The sequence below is a fragment of the Falco peregrinus genome, chromosome 11, assembly GCF_023634155.1.
Source record: "Falco peregrinus isolate bFalPer1 chromosome 11, bFalPer1.pri, whole genome shotgun sequence".
NCBI classification, from domain to species: Eukaryota; Metazoa; Chordata; class Aves; order Falconiformes; family Falconidae; genus Falco; species Falco peregrinus.
The window spans coordinates 11,373,433-11,389,936 of NC_073731.1; the positions used below are offsets into that span (position 1 = coordinate 11,373,433).

A 16,504-nucleotide genomic window follows, 5' to 3' on the forward strand; every position below is an offset into this window, starting at 1 on the left:
GTAAACTAGCTTTAGCACTGAATTGTCACTGTGCCAATCTGAATATTCAGACAGTATACCTCTGTACAAGTGCTGAGTATATTGATTTCTTTCAAATTAAACTGATCAACTCTGCCTAGTTTTAAGACCAGTATGTGAAACACGACTGTTGGCACAGAGAGTGAATGCACTCTGATACTGCTTGATATATTTCAGAAAAAAAGAAGTCTGATCAATCTGGGACAAGCAACTCAAGTTAACAGAACCAAGCATCTGTGGCAGAGAGATCTCAGGAGGAAATGGGGACCCCTGCGCTGCTGTCCAGCGTGATGTGTCCCTATCAGCTGGGGCATGTCACAGGTGCCACTGACATGCTGCGGAGCAAAGCCAGAATATGAGATGTGTTTCAGTTGTCACTTATTCCTCCAGATTCTTACTTCCCTCAAATGGTGCCTTCAAATAGTGAAGTTGTTTTGTTAGGAGTTACACTATAAACTCACAGTGAAGATGGAATTTCTATTGTTTTTCCTTTTGTTTCATATCAGGGTGATAAAACAGTTACTTTAGTTGTATTGGCAATCTACTTCAAATTGCATATAGATTAAAAAAAAAAATAGAAGCTGTATTTACTCCATGATTTCATCCCCATTCCTAGAAGTGGGCATAAGTTGGACCAAAAAAAGAAATTATGTGAAGATTTTTGTAACTCATTGAAGAATCTCCTTTTTTCCATCTACCCCAACCCCATGCTCTTTGATCTCATTTTGATGACCATTCAACTCTCTGAAGGAGGTAAACTGCAACAGAGCAGAGGATTCATCCTTTTTCTATGTAATAAAACAAATGAGTCCTGTGCAACCCTATATTTTTCTGTAGCTTTGTACCTCTACCTGACTGTTAGCCTTCGCATATTGAGGGCTCTTTGGCCTTCAAGTTTGTTTTAAAAATAGTTTATCAGCCACTTCAAGATGGTAAATACTTATTTCAATGGAAGCACTTTGAGAACTGAATAATGGGAGAACTGGTGATTATAATATGCCTATGTCACTTGTGTGTTTCAAGGGGATGATAAAGAATATTTGACTTGGAGATGAAGGGTATTTGAGAGTTGGAGGTGGGGAGTTCAGGGTAGGGGTTCTGGGGGTTTTTTGGTTGGTGGGTTTTTTTGGGTTTCATTTTTTATTGAGATCTTGCAATATGATTTTATTTTAGATTACCTTTTGCCAGGAGCTACTAGTTAAGGTAATGTTAAGCTAGAGATCCTTTTAAAAAAAAAAAGTAATAATATCATCTTAGATATGGTTCAAAAAACTTTCTCAACGTGACAGCAGCCTTGGGAACTGTAAGGCAGAAGCTACTGGACATACCAAGCCATTTTTACAACAGAAGTGAGTGAAATCTGGCTGTAATTCCATGGACATTTTTTCTTGCAGAAGAGTTGATTAAGAATTGCCCATCCATTCTGCCAGAACTCCATGCTCTCAAAGGGTGGTGTCTCATGAGACAGCTTCATGAGCTTGTTGCAGCTCAAAGTAGCAGTCTTACTCCTAGCCTTGTGATTTTACACCCGTTTCCTATTTAGTTTTCACCCAGTTCAGTGTGCTGAACTGGCTTATAAGGGGTCAAGTGTGTGCATGCAGTAGGGGGGGGAAATGCCTTTCTGACTGCAGCAGTTATATTGAGCTTGAACTCCTTGAAGGATTGCCTTCAGTCACACTGCAGCTGTCAGTAAGCTTTTACTGTAAACTGAGTCAGTGGGGAGAACTGCTGCTGTGAGTGGTTTGCAGCGTGGCTTGTAGGTCTGCCTGGCCACAGAGGGTACAAGGAACTGCGGTGCAGAACTGGGAACCAGCAGCGAGGAGTGAGGAATCCAGGGTGGGAACTCCTTAAACCAGCCTTGAGAGCAGAGCTGGGTTGGGGAACTACTCCCTCTGTGTCAAAAGAGAAAGCCATCTATGCTAACCTGCTCAGAACTAAAAAGTGTGTGGATTCATAATCCACTTAAACTGATATGAGTTCTGGCTGACATCAAAAGGGGCAGCACTGCCTGTCTCAATCCACATCTTCCTAAGTTCTTCCATATGACAATACCATCACTTACATGAACATGGCTTGAGCTGCGTCAGGCAGCTGTGCTGGCTAAAAACTGTTCCTTTCTTCTCTCTCAGCAGTTGAGATTTTTCAACCAGAGCAGCCACCTAACCTTTTAGGTGGCACATAAGCTCAGGTTATAGTTGGGGGTGTGGGTGTGCATTGGGGGTGTTCCAGATTTCACAATTGTTTTCCTTTGGCCCAAGAGAACTGATGGACATCTTTTTAAGCCTCTCCATCATGTGACTTATGAGTTTATGGTCCCCAGCTATTTGCTCCTCTAGTCTGCTGGCTTTGTAGGAGGAAAAGTGTGACTGCTTCACTGTACAGTCTGACGTAGCATAACCTCACCTTCAGCGGCTGCATTAGTTAAGGTGCTAGACTTTGTACTGACATGTACCTATGCCTAAATCTGCATGGTCTTGCACTCAGCCAGTTTTTGAAAGCCAATGATAAAACTGAACTATATGGTATTAAATCTGTATATATGAATGTACCAGCCAACAAAGCTAAGGAGAAGGTAATAAAGAGGGACCTTTTTTGGTCCATGGAGCTGAACAACACAATACAGTGAGTTCATTAAATTCCTATCTCTGGAGAAGAGAAAGGGTTTTATTATTCTGGAAAACATGCTAACTGTTAGAAGCTGAAAGAAAGCTGTGACTGAAACCTGATGGAAGGTGAAAAAAATGTTTGCTTGATTAAAAAAAAAAAAAAAGGAATTATTTAAGACATCCTAATAAGTGGTCAAAAGCACAACTGGAAAAGACGACTATAAGGCATTTGACTTAATACTGCATCACAGCCAGTTTTTTAGAATGTTAGTCCTCTGCAGTGGCAACAAAGCAAGTATTAAAAAGCATTTAGAATCTCAGAGTACATATCAGAAAGAAGTCAGTATTAGAGGGACATATTTCTATTGAAATAATGCAGAGGTCTTTTTATACAGCATTGAGCTGCATAGTATTTTTATGAGCTGCCTGTAAATAAGTGTAAAATTGTTGCAGTACAAAGTTGCAGGTGGTCGAGATTGGTGAGGAAGTATCTTCATGAGGAAGATGGAGAAATCTCAACTGATTTATTGATTGACAGCTTGAGCACGTTCAAGTATGATGTTTTCTCTTTCTGAAGTATGGCCTTGCTTTTTATCCTAAACAATATAAATCTAGCTTATTTTCTGGAGAACAATAGCTTGGAAAGCTTTCTTCCCCCAAGGAATAGAGTCTTACTGGATAAACAGTATAATATGAGCACTACCATTGGCTGTGCTGGCAAAGTTTGTTGATTAAATGAATAAATGTGTGTATTCATCCTAAAAAAATAGAATGGGGAAGTCCACTCAGACCTGAGAAATGGTAGTGATAACAACTTTCTGCTTTTGCCAATGTAGTTTATTCTGCTTGGAGAACTCATTTTTGTTACACCAGCGTAAGAACTCTTAAGTGGCTTGTAATATTATCCTAACTTGTAAATACAGGAAAATTCCTGTTGTAAGATGGTGAGGATAAAAGCAGAAATATGATCTTGTTTATAAACAAGGCAGCAATGATGAGAAGAAAGAAGTGATTTTTATCTGTGTATAAGCTGTTAGGGAGAATGATACTGAAATGTTGTCGCTAATTCTGATGTTCTCTCAAAAGGATGTTGGAAAATTGGAAAGGGTTCAAAGGAGGGAGAGAGGGAGGGAGGGAAAAGTATTTGAAGGCTTAAAATTACTTCCCAGCATCACCACATGAGGAATTCCCCCTGTTCACTTCTATCAAAAATGATGACTGAGAAACAACTCGATTAGTATTCAAGTACCTTAACAGGCATGAAGGTTACTGGTTGATAAAAGGCCTTTGTAATCTCACAGACTGATACAGAATAAAATAATAACTGCAGACTGGGGCCAGTTGCTCAAATTAGACAGCAGCCCCAAATTAGATAACTTCAGCAGCTCCCTCCTGCTGTGTTGGTACAGCTGTCTGAAGGATATAATGAACCATGAAAAAGATTTTTGTTTTTCTTTTTCAAACCAGGTTGGCTTTGTTTCATTTCTTTTTCTTGTAAGGTAAAATGAAAACTCTTAAATAGGTGGAATACCTCCTTCATTTCAATATAATGCACAAGTACTTTAATGGTTTAGAGCTGAAAGTGTTCCCTGATTAATATAATTTACTCTGGCTTTGTCCATTTGAAAGGGTATTATGCAGGGAAAGGTAGCAATATTTAAAGGAGTCAACAATTAAAAATAATTTCAGGAACTTGTTTTTTCTTCATTCATGAACCTAGGTTTTAGCGGGGAAGAGGAGGGTGCTGGAGAAAGGGAAGATACCTGGAGAGAAAGTCACTGGATGCAGCCTGCCCCTGTCTGTGCATTACACTTAATGACAATTAATACTTCAGGTGGACTGCTCAGAGCTAGTGTACTACTTATCTCTGATTTACGTGGGAAAAAGTGTTTGTAGCAAGGGTGATGAAAATGTATCCTTATATGATTTTTCTTACATTTCCCGTTCACTTTCCCTTCTAAAGATGACTGATAATGAATTAATTACTTTGCTTTATTATTATTATTATTTCTCCCCAGCTAGTGTATAGCTGAAGTTTTCCAAGCCTTTCTTGTCATTCGTTAATACACTTGTATTATGGAGCATATTCACATTTTCTTAGTTATCCTGAGCAGACAATTGTTTCAACAATTCAAGCTGCTTCAAATAGCAGTATCTTGGAGTATTTAGCTGCTGTTAATCTGGAAAGATATATCAGGTGGAACTCTGCAGGGCTATCTTCCATCTCTCTTATTTCACAATATTTTCATGAATGATTTCACTGTATGCTTATTACATCAACAGATGATGCTAAAACTGTATAATGTAGAGGCCCAGATTAAAATTCCAAGTGATCCTGACCATTTGAAGTGTTTGAAATTAATAGAATGCAATACAGTGAGTATGGAGGCTTTGTTACAGGGGCATAGCCAAGAACAAGATGTAGAATAACTGGCTAGACAACAGTTCTTCACTAAAGGAGCTAGGTTTTCAATGGACCACAAACTAAATATAAGCCAACGACATTGTGATGTTGAAAGAAAAATGCAGACACTCTATTAAGAGAGAAATTGAAACCTCTGCTTGAATATTGTGTTTGCTTTTGGTTGTATTTGAAGAAAGATTTGAGCTGAGGGGAGGAAGACCAGAAAAGGAGGTTGAGGGGAAGCAAACTGAGTTCCAGAAAACATGACCTGTGTTGAAAGACTGAAATCTTTGTGGTGTTAATCTGAAGAAGAAAAGGCTGAAAGGAGATGCATAAAATAATGAACTGCATTCATCAGGGCACAGATTGGAGGGACAAATTGGACAGGGGAGACTTTAGGTGAATCTTGTCTGATGACTAGCCCCTGTGAAGTAAATTAATGTGTGCAGTCTGCAGCTGTAGGGAATTTTAAGAGGAGGGTGGACAAACATCTTCCAGGACTAGCAGAAAGTACCTGAGTCTGCAGGATGACGGAGAAATGAATGAACTGCATCATAGGGTACCCTCTTGACCTGTGTTTCTGGGGACTAGGGATTTTATTTTTTTTTCCTTCACTTTCTGAAAACTGTATATGATAGTGGGATAAAATAGGTTAGATTTGATCTAGGAAAGTAGGTTGAGTGCAGCCTGAGAAAATGAGTTGAAGTGTGATTAACCTGATTTTTTTTTTAAAAGTAATTAAATCTGCAGCTTTAATCAGAAAGGCAAATTCTTTGATGGAGGGAGAAACAAAGGGGTGATGACTTCTAATCTGATCAGGGGAGTTGACTTTAATACAGATGAATTCAAAGGCTGGGCCTCTTATAAACAAGGTACATTTAGATGAGCAGTCTGGAGGGAGAAGTGTTACCACCTGGTTAGGTTAAAGTTACTCAGAAGGTGGTGGCTCTATAAGCACAGGCTCGCTGTGGCCTGTCTACAAGCAGCCTTTCATCTTCAGAGGCTGCCAGTTGATAAGGACACTTAAGTCCACAGGAACATGAGAGGCAAGCTCTATGGTGCATCATCTGTTGCTTTTTTTCTACCTGAACACTTGGTTATACTGGGAGTTTGTTTTACCAGCATTCAGGAATTGTGACCGCGTAAGTTCAAGGCTTTTTTAGAAAAACAATAAAAACATGGTTTGCACTGATGTTGTGTCAGGCATAGTGAAAGTAACAGCACTGACAAGGATGTTCTCAACACTATGCTGCTTGAAGGTTACTGGTACCTAAAACGAACCCCTAAAGCCTAATTCTTCTGTGCTTGCAGGTATTTCATTGCATAGAAAAGTTGCAGCAGCTTGTTGCATAGTTTGTGTCTGCCTCTTGCTGTGTTACTGTATTCTCATTTGGATATTTGTATAATGTACATACTTTTTTTTCTTACTGACTAGCACCACAAGATAATTCAATGTTATTTTAAACAATGCTTTGGAAATGAGTTCCTCTGAAGTTCACATGCTTCTACCCATGATGCCTAAGACAAAGCCCAAGGGCTTCTCAGAGCACAGATTTTCTAGTGGTCCTGCTCTGTGGAAACAGGATTTTCTTTCTATCATTTCTGCTTAAGGTTCTAAGCCTCTTGGGATTTGTGCAAAAATAAAATTTTGCACCTTGACCCTCATTTGACTCTGGCTTTGTAAGCTTGGCTGTTGAGATATTTGCTGATAGTTTGTCCTTTTAAAATGGACTGTGGAATAAACTAAGGCATCCATGGAAAACTTTAAGCTGTTTGGAAGGCGATGACTGCTGAGTGGACAGAAGGTTTGTAAGGCAGATTGAGAAGTGCCTCTGAAAATATTAGTCTTTGTTACCAAGCAAAACACTTATGTGAGAGTGTGAAGTGATAGGAATGAAAACGAGCAAGTGTTACAGCCAAACTAAAACTTTAATTTTCACTGGGTTGAAACTTCTCTGACTTGGCACATGCTTGGATCTTGTCAGGAGAGGGTTATGTCTTCAACTGGAATAAAATTAATTTCATGTTGTTTTTCTCTTAAGTTAAGGTTTTCTACTGTAGGCTGGCAGTCTACCATGGACTTTTGGTTATGCATTTGGTTTTCTGGTAATTTCTCATTCAGCTTTCCAGTTTGACTATACATTCCCTTGGTTACTGAGCTGAAATTAGTCAAAACAGAGACTTAGTAGCAAGATCAGAAAAAGGTCTCATTTTCAGACAAAGTGAACTTTACTTTGTGGCCTAGTATCAAGATTGTAGTGTGTTTTGTCCCTTCCCTTAGCCCACGTGTACTGGTGCTTCCATTAAATCTTGCTGAATGGAGGCAGTGTGTAAGGTTCCTGTGAAAATTTTGTGGACTAGTTTTTTCGTTTTGCAGGAGTTGAGCTCTAGGCTTAGTCTCATTAAGCCTTTCTTCATTTGCCAAAGTTGGACTTTTTTCTACTAAAAGCTTTTTTTTTTTTTTTTTTTTTTAAACCATATGTTATATTGATATAGGTTCTTCCTTATTTAATTGTAAATGAAATATGAGTAACAACAGTATTTTAGGCTAAGTGAATATTTCCAGAGTTATGATATATTTCAGCTGTTCAGAGTAGCTTGGAATCTGTACTCCTTTGGACAGTAGTTGACAAAGAGGATAGATATGCAGAAACAAAGTACAGTTGCTCTGAAGCCTATTATGCTGTATGTGGAAATCTTGCTCATATAGGAGGGAACCTTTATCTTTTATTTACAAGATGTAATTTGTAGATGTTCACTAAAGTGGCTAGTGAAATCTGCAACAAGGTAGCCTTTGTTTCCAGCAGAGAAAATGGTGCCTGTAGTAAGCATGTAATTGTGAAAGTTCTCTTCTAGTGTAAAGCCTCTTGCACTGGCCAAATGGAAGGCAAGGCTTTCACAGTTGCTGGGACTACTGTATGCAGAGGGATTATTTTTTGACACTGGAGTTTCTTGCAGCATCCTTTAAGGTAGGGTGGTTTTACACTGCCCCTTACTGGGGTGCTCTCATAGTGCAAGAACAAAAGGAGATTTGGATGCCCAAAAAGTTGCTGTGTTTTGGGTGTTTGCATATTCCCCACCCCGAGCTATGAGCTAAATAAACCACAGCGGTCGTCTTGTGTGTCAAAATGGATTATTTATATTTAAAGTTATGTTATGCTTGATTTTAATATTTCTTGATGTTCAGATGTTTCATTATGTCCTTCAGGTTTTTTTGAAACTCTGTGGAGTTTAGTGATAATGGGTGCTGATACACATCGAAACTGGTGGAAGCCACAAAAGCTTTGAATGAACTAGGATTTGTCTTTCATTCTAAACTACTGACCAGCAGGCATGACTCTGAACCACACTGACACTACATTGCCATTCATTCCAGATTAAAAGATCTGAAAGAATGAAGAATTAGAATTAGAAGGAATTTGACTTGTTATTCATGGGAAGTGAGATAGAGCTGGGTTCACTACATAAGCATAAAACAACTTTGCCATTTGGCTTTGTTTGCCAAGATTAGTCTTCTCTTTAGAGTCGAGGACATTTTGTTTAACTAAATGGGTTACTTGGGTAGATTGATAATCAGGGGGAGAAACAATGCAATGATTTTTTCAGCTTAAAACTGAAAGGTAACCCAGTTGATTAACCAGTTCTGTTGCCATTGTGTGTGGCACAAGTACAGATCTTATTTAGGACTGACTTTTGTATCTTACAGTACTGACATTGAGTTAAGATGGTGGAGTTTTGGTACATAATGTGAATCTCCTAATATTCTGTAGATCCTAATAAAATACCATTTTATTGTCTAGAAGGAAGATTTGAAGTGCTTTTGACTGGTTGATGCAATCAATTGTATTTTCGAAATTGAGTTTAGAAGTATAAAATGTCCTCATAACTCATTGAACAGCAAGTTTATTTTGTATGACAGCTTTCATCTGTCTATATCTGTTGTACTTTTGGGGGGAGGGCTTTTCAGTGATATCTGAAGTGTGGTAGATATCTGGTGGGAACCAAAAGAACAAAATACTAACCTGGCTAGATTCCCAGCTCCCCTTGTGATGCACAGTTAAGTAGTCAGCGGTAGGAGCTAATTACTAAGGTTAAAGGATTTGTGAAAATGCTTAAATACTTCTTGACAATCTGGCTGTATAGCCGTACAGTACAAAGCTTTTGAACTGGTGATTTTTACTGGGCTTAATTTGATGAAAGGAAATATCTGCTGGGGCATGGATAAAAGGCAGCAAAAGTAGCTGTTGTTACAGACAGCTTCCCTTCACTTATTGTGTGGAACAGTTTTTCCGTGCAGAAACTACAACCTCCTTTACAGAATATGAATGGTGATGGACAGAGTGTGAGGGACTTGTGTCTGAGTATTCTGGTGAGGAGGAGTGACCTGTAATGCTCTGGCGCTCTATGGACTTAATAGGGGAAAGCACAAAAACACCCAGGAGAAAAAGGCATTTATCCTGGGATTGCTGATAAGTCAGGAACTGGTACTGTAAGGAAGAAATACACCATTAAAGCATTAATGAAGAGTGGTTTGGGTGTGTGTGGGGTGTGTGTGTAGTGTCCATAACTTTTTGACCCAATAGCCTGTTAACCCTTGTGGACTGCTTTATCAGGCTTTTCAGAAACCACGTTCTAATAGGACAACTTGGTTTGCAAACACTGTTTTGTTTGGTTGCACGGAGCAACTCTTAAGTCATCGTGGCCTCATGGCCTACATAATTCATGAACTAGTCTATAACTAATTGTTAGGAAGAATTCCTGTAGTCTAAAGACTGTAGTCACAAGAATCAGTTTCTTTTAAAGACGCCTGCATTTGGCTATTATTAACTAATTGTAAAGACCTGGGCTAGCACTTTTCCAAGTACCTAAACTATCCTATTAAATAGGCAAAATTATCAGAAATGTCGTGGATGACATTTGAGAGTTTCAGGACTGAATGGGGGTATCTGAAGTTCTCTAATCCAAGATGGCCCACTCCATTTCCAAAAACATTTCCAAAAAGGCTCTGTCAGTCTTCCTCAGTCTACCAAAAGCTCAATGTTGTTGATTTGTTATAAATGCGTTTCTGCATGTGCTCTCAAAGGCCAGCATTTTGAATGCCAGAAAAAGGAGAAGAAAGGTTGAGATGGTGATACTTATCAAATGAATTGTGCTCAGCCATTGTATCTAAGGAACTCTGACTTCAAAAAAAGCTATGAAGTCAGAGAAAGGTTAGCTAGCCCTTGTTAATCTAAACTCTTTTATCCTGACTAATGAAGGGAAACAATATCATAAAGCTAATCTGCAGGCTGGAACTGTCAGTACCATTGCTAATAATTTTTTTTGTTTGTAAAACAAAATTGAATTAACCATGACAAAAAAAAAAAAAATCAATGATAACCTGATTTTGTATCCCATGCAGGTTTCCTGAAGTTCTGGAAGTAGCAGGGCATTTTGGTTGCTAACTGACCTGAAACTTGCTCTATCTTGAAAAGATCTGCAGTGGGTGACGTTCACTTTCACATACCCCACAGTTCTTTGCATCAGAAGAAAGAGACCTTGTGTGCAAGAGTGGTTCAAGATGATGATGTAATGCTGATAACACTGAAGGACTCCTGAGAATAACTGACTTTGTAAGAGGCTTCTCCCTCCCCTTCCCTTTTTTTTTTGTTTTGTTTTGTTTTTTTAGTAACTTCTCTCAGAAACTACAAGCAAGATGCCAGCCAAAACACCCATCTACTTGAAAGCTGCTAACAATAAGAAAGGGAAGAAATTCAAACTGAGGGATATCTTATCTCCCGATATGATCAGTCCACCACTTGGAGATTTTCGTCACACCATACACATTGGAAAAGAGGGACAACATGATGTTTTTGGAGACATCTCCTTTTTGCAGGGCAACTATGAGTTATTGCCTGGAAATGAAGGAGAAACCAGAATTAGCCAGTCTGGTGGCCACAATGAATTCTTAAGGGCAAACAGCACTTCTGAATCCATGTTTACAGAAACTCCATCACCAGTGCTCAAAAATGCTATTTCCCTTCCTGCCATTGGGGGTTCTCAAGCCCTTACATTGCCCTTATTGTCACCAGTGACATTTAATTCAAAGCAAGAATCCATCAGGTCATCAAGAAATCCTAGGCTTAGCTGTGAGCCAGTAATAGAAGAAAAATTGCAGGAGAAAAGTAAACAGATGGAGGATGGAGAAACATATAAAGATGACATATGGGAGCAAAATGGTTCCTCTTCGCATTTTATTAATGGTAGAGACAGTCACTCATCCAGCTTTTCTGAACGATGCACTGATTGGCAAACAGTCGATTTATTTGATGACAGTCAACTTTCATGTGAACTAACCAAGACAAAGACTAAGTCAGAAGAATCCCTTTCAGATCTTGCAGGCTCTCTTCTCTCATTACAACTTGACTTGGGACCCTCACTTTTGGATGAGGTCCTCAATGTAATGGACAAGAATAAATCTTAGAACTGGTACTCCCTTGCTTCTTTGTAAGTGATTCACTTAAACAAAAACAAATTAAAAAACACAGTTCAAAAGCAGACACTTAAAAATCAGCTGTATTTGCAGTTGTTTTGACGGGTTTTCTAAAAATATTCTTAAAATACTATTTTTTTACCTATTGTTTTTCATTATTTTTATTACACTAAATTCTCATAGCAGGAAGGTAAATTTTAATAACAGTTTTCAGCATTTTAATAACAGTTTTCAGCAAATATAAAATGTTCTTAAGTACCAGTATTAATGATCAGAAACTTAACAGAGTTAGAGGATGATACTGATTGTGACATTTGGTTAGTTCACTTCTATGGGCTTCTGAATTTATGAGAATCTCTTAAGTGTCAGAAAGGAGACTGATATTAATTATTCACTTTTATAAATTATTACAACATCACTTTACATGTAGGCCTCTTTCTAGAACCTTGTGTTTGAGGGTTTGATAGTGTTTTTCTTCATTTTCCGTAGTACCATTTCTGTTATACCTTCACCGTAACTACTTTCTTGGTCTTAGCCTACCACTCTGTATTCATATGTGAACAGTTTGAAGCCTTTTTCAGCTTGAACACCTGGTCCAGAGTCTCAGCTGCTTTGAATGAGTATGCACAAATTTACACAAGTTGAGACTTGGGCCTGACATTGTATGTGAAATGATATGTTGTAAACAGGTGACACATGCAAGATATTATAGTTAAATTATTTTAAAGTTGAAATATATTTTCTGTGTGCATATTGGCTTTTTATTGCAGAGCCTACACATACAGTATCTCATCAAAATAGTTGCTTGGCATTATTGGTGCTCTTCTGAAAATTGTATATTTGTGTGTTTGAAAAGAATTATGTATTGATACGCCTTGCTGGTTTTTTTCTTCATTTATTGCCACAACATGCTTAAACTTGCAACTGATTATTTTAATTTTTGAAGAAGGCACTGGTTATTCACAATGCTTGTGATGTGTGCTGCAACAGGCAATGTTTTGGGAAATGTCAATCCTTTAATACAGTACCTACATGGATTGCATAGATATCTTGTGCAATACAATAAAAAAACCCCAAACTTTAAATTGCTATGTCTTTGTGATTCAGTACATAGCTTCACCAAAACACAGAGGTTTGTTTTATGCTGTAATGAAACAGACTGCAGTAGAATTGCAGAAATATGGGACCAAGGGGCAGATAAATTCTACTATCTTAATTCAGTTGACTTCTCCAATTAGGTTTACTTCCTGAGGTTTTAAGGGCAAACTCCAAGAAGGTAGGACCCTCTGGGATAAATGCTGATTTTAAGTAACTGGGGACGAGAGGGTAATACTTTGGTGCTAGTGAAATTAATGGCAAAGTTCCAGCAGCTTTCACTGAAGTCTTTAGGTAAAATCCTGACACAGTTTGTAGACTGTTCTTCATTAGATAACCTCATTTTTCTTCCTATCAAAACATGTAAGTCATGGATGATTTAATATATATTTATCCTTAAAATTTTTAGGGAGTCAATGCCAACTAATTCCCTTCTGTCAATGTGTTTTAGAAAGACAGCCATCACTCCTGTTTCTGCTTAAGCTTATATTGTTGTGCATTAATGAGAGAAGCAGCTAGAGTCTCCCATATTATTCCTGTAAATGAGGAACTGAGATGTAGAATGGCCAAGAACTGTGGTAATTTTTAAGATAATGCTTAATTGCCTTGGATTTCATATTCTCTGTGTATAAGCCTAGGTCAAATTTCCAGTGCATTCATTATCCAAGAAGAATGGTGGTTCTGTGGCTATAGTGCTTTTTGTCTTTTAGAAAGCAGGTTTTCAAGGCTTGGCTTGGCCACATGTTTCTTATGGGATCTGGGGATTTAGAACCTGATGAGAATTTAGGCCAAAACTTTCACTGGAAAGTTTGGGTGAGATGGGGAAGTAGACATTTTCTGTGTAGACCCTTCAAATACTACAATTAGAACATTAAAAGTATTTGCTGAATGGAAAGTCATTATCTTGCAGGACTCTTCAAGTAAGCATTCTCTAGAAAGCAGAAACAGACTCTTAGAGCAGCTATTGCAGTCATGTTATTTTTGCTTTGTTGTGTTTTGTACTTGATTTCCTGGCTTAGTCTGCTGAAAAATGTCTCACTACTGCAGGATTTTTTAGTCTGTATTATCCTTCCTTATGTGATTGCTTTTCTAAATTTGTAAATCCTTAGGTCTTGTGATGAGGGTGGGTGGTCTGAACTAAAATAATAACCATTGCTCCAGGCAAAAACAACTACTGTTTTGTGGAAGAGAAACTTTTCTCAAGTCAAGAACAGGACTTTTACACTGGGAAAGTATTTTTCATATTTCTTTAAAGTCTTCTTGTTACTTCCCTCAAAGCTGGATCCTTCAAATGTTCAGATCTGCTCAGTCTTACATGTGAAGACCTAGGAGATGCAAAGTTGAAATGTGCTCAGCTTCTGTTCTGACACGGTCTTCTGTAAAATACTGCTTTGTGTAAGCTGATCTGGCATCTCAGCTGTCACAATACAGCTTGTCAGATCAAAACCTTGAATTTCTGGTTTGTGAGAAATTCTGCTTTCCTGAAACCTTCATGAAATCCTTAACAAATTAGAATTTCCAAGGAGCATATATTTACACAGCAGTTTCCTGAAAACCAAGATACTGCTGCAAGTTGGCTTTCTGGCTGGAACAGAGGACTGGAAGGAGTTGCCTTGGATATCACATCGTTTTTCTCTGGCCATGGGGAAAAGTATGCTAACTGTACAACTGCCCAGAAAGTTCCACAGATGCTTCACAAGTCTTCCAGTATGCCAGAAAACTCTTCCTCATATCTTCTACTACCTGAAGTATAGTGAAGACCTAAAGATGTAATCTAAATGTGCCAAAGTTAGAAAGCATATGTCTAGTTTCTGCATGAGTATTTGCTAAATTCCTCATCTGTACAGTCCTGCAAGCTGGGGTATGCACAATACAAAAATATACCAGAAAGTCTAACAATCATCCAATTCAAGAACCCTTGAACCCCTGTCCCAGTACCCCTGCCAGCCTGACTGAAGTGGGAGGTAAAAAGCAGGTCAAATGCTGGAAACTGCACAACCCCATTTTGATCTCTGTCTTTTTCTAACAAGGACCAAATCCAATGCCTTAGAGGAAACAGAAAAGCAAAACAAACCTCCCAGCTAGATCACCACTGACGGATGGAAAACAGAGCTGGGTTTGGCACAAACACAGTTTGTCTTGAAAGTCCCTTGTATAGGTACATAAAGTAATTAATGACTTCCACGGTAACCTTATTTTCCTCTCCACATTGACAAAGCTTTATTATGTTAATAAAAATTGCTCATCAGTGACATTTACTGGAATTCACACTCTTGAAACTTTAATGTACTGAAGGTATGCATTTAATTTCACTGGTTTACCTATATCACCACAAAGTAAGTAAACGTGACAGAAAAGGGCAGAAAATAATAAAAAAAATTTAAATCTGAAGAGAGTCAGAAGCAATACCTTCTTTAAGGATGATTTTACTTTACAGTCCTTTTTCCTTTTTGCATTTACTGGTGTTAGCAAGGAAGCTAGCCATCAGGGTTAGAGCTGAAGGGCATTCTTCAATTTGTGTAGGAAATTCTCAACAAGCAACAAGAATAGGCTGAGACCAAGTTTCAGAGAAACATAGAAGGAATATCAGATCAATTTTTTTTTTCATTCCTGCTAGAATTAGTGAGAGAAGGGACAGTTTGGGTGGCTGCCTTTTTGACAATGTCAGACCAGAATTGGAAGCAGCTGTTTGATATGTCAAATATTAATAACCCAGATACATGCCTAGCAGGAAAGGTGTTGGACCTAGCACAGTGAGACCAAACAAAATTCAGATGATGCAAGAAACTAAGAAAGAGACACACAAGACTTTATTCCAAGGAAAGAAATTAATGCTTGTAAACAAATGAATTAAATTAGCAGTGACCTAACTGCAAATGTTTGCATCCATTTACTTTTTGTATGAACACAAAGTATGTTAGTACATCTGTTTCCTATAAACACTTTCATTTTATGTGTTTTTTTAAGGGGTTTCCAAATGAAAGGCTGGATCCATCACTAACTGCTGCTTTCTAGTTAGCATTTTCTAAGTATGAGAAAATCAAGGAAGCACCTAATACATTCTGTTTGCTTTTGAATATTGCAAGCTATTTTCTCCCTATAACAATTATAAGAGAACTGATTTTCTCCTGGTATTAATTAACATCATTCCAATAAAATCACAGATTCTGATTTATACCAGAGTATTGCCAGAAAGAAATACGTTTCCCAGAATATTTACACCAGAGAGAACATTTCTTTTCACAGGTACATTGCAGTATGACCCTACACATTCTTCAAGTTATTTCTTTTCCTCATTGTCTAAAACAAATCTTTCTTAGGTTATGCTCAAAGAAACTAGGACTTTAGCTTTTTGGTTGGGTGACTTTTAGCTTGTGCTATGTTTCGTTTGCTTCTTGAGATATTCATATATTTAGGAACCTTTCTTCTGTTAGAACCTCCTGTTTGGGTGCATGTGAACCATGGCAGAGGTGGAGACCAGCACTCGTATGGCATCATTAGGGCAGGGACTGAAGGCTCTGTGCTGAGCTGAAATGGGGCTCTTGAGCCCATGGACAGGGGTGGGATCCCACCTAAGAACCCTGACACCTCTGGCAGATTTTTGTGGGTAATACTTTTGACCTGAGAGATGAACCCTAATTGTATCTTCAGTAAGTCATAAATAGTCACAGAAGCCATCTAACAAACTATGAGATTTTGGTTCAGTACAAATGAAGGAGCCTTGGGCTGCTCCCTGTTTGCTACATAGGCTGGAACCATCCCACAAGGAAAAGTCAAAGCCATTGCTCATTTAGCAAATTGCTAATGCCGTTCCAGGGCACCTAACTGTCTTATTAAAAAAATGCTGCAGTTTTAGAAGACAAAGTGCTGATCAATAAAACTACTTCTCAAGAAGGAAGTTGCTCCCAT

The 16,504-nt window shown here is 38.3% G+C and overlaps 1 protein-coding gene across 2 annotated transcripts in view; it reads left to right on the top strand.

Moving 5' to 3' along the window:
- The window catches only part of CDC42EP3 (CDC42 effector protein 3), a 30,131-nt gene extending 15,278 nt beyond the window's left edge, over window positions 1-14,853 (top strand). For both annotated transcript variants that reach the window (XM_005238645.3, XM_055816576.1), the window contains exon 2: window positions 10,430-14,853. In XM_005238645.3, coding sequence (XP_005238702.1) covers window positions 10,724-11,491 — 768 coding nt within the window. In that variant the 5' untranslated portion in view covers window positions 10,430-10,723 and the 3' untranslated portion in view covers window positions 11,492-14,853. The remainder of the gene's footprint in view (window positions 1-10,429) is intronic.
- Window positions 14,854-16,504: the final 1,651 nt, after the last annotated feature.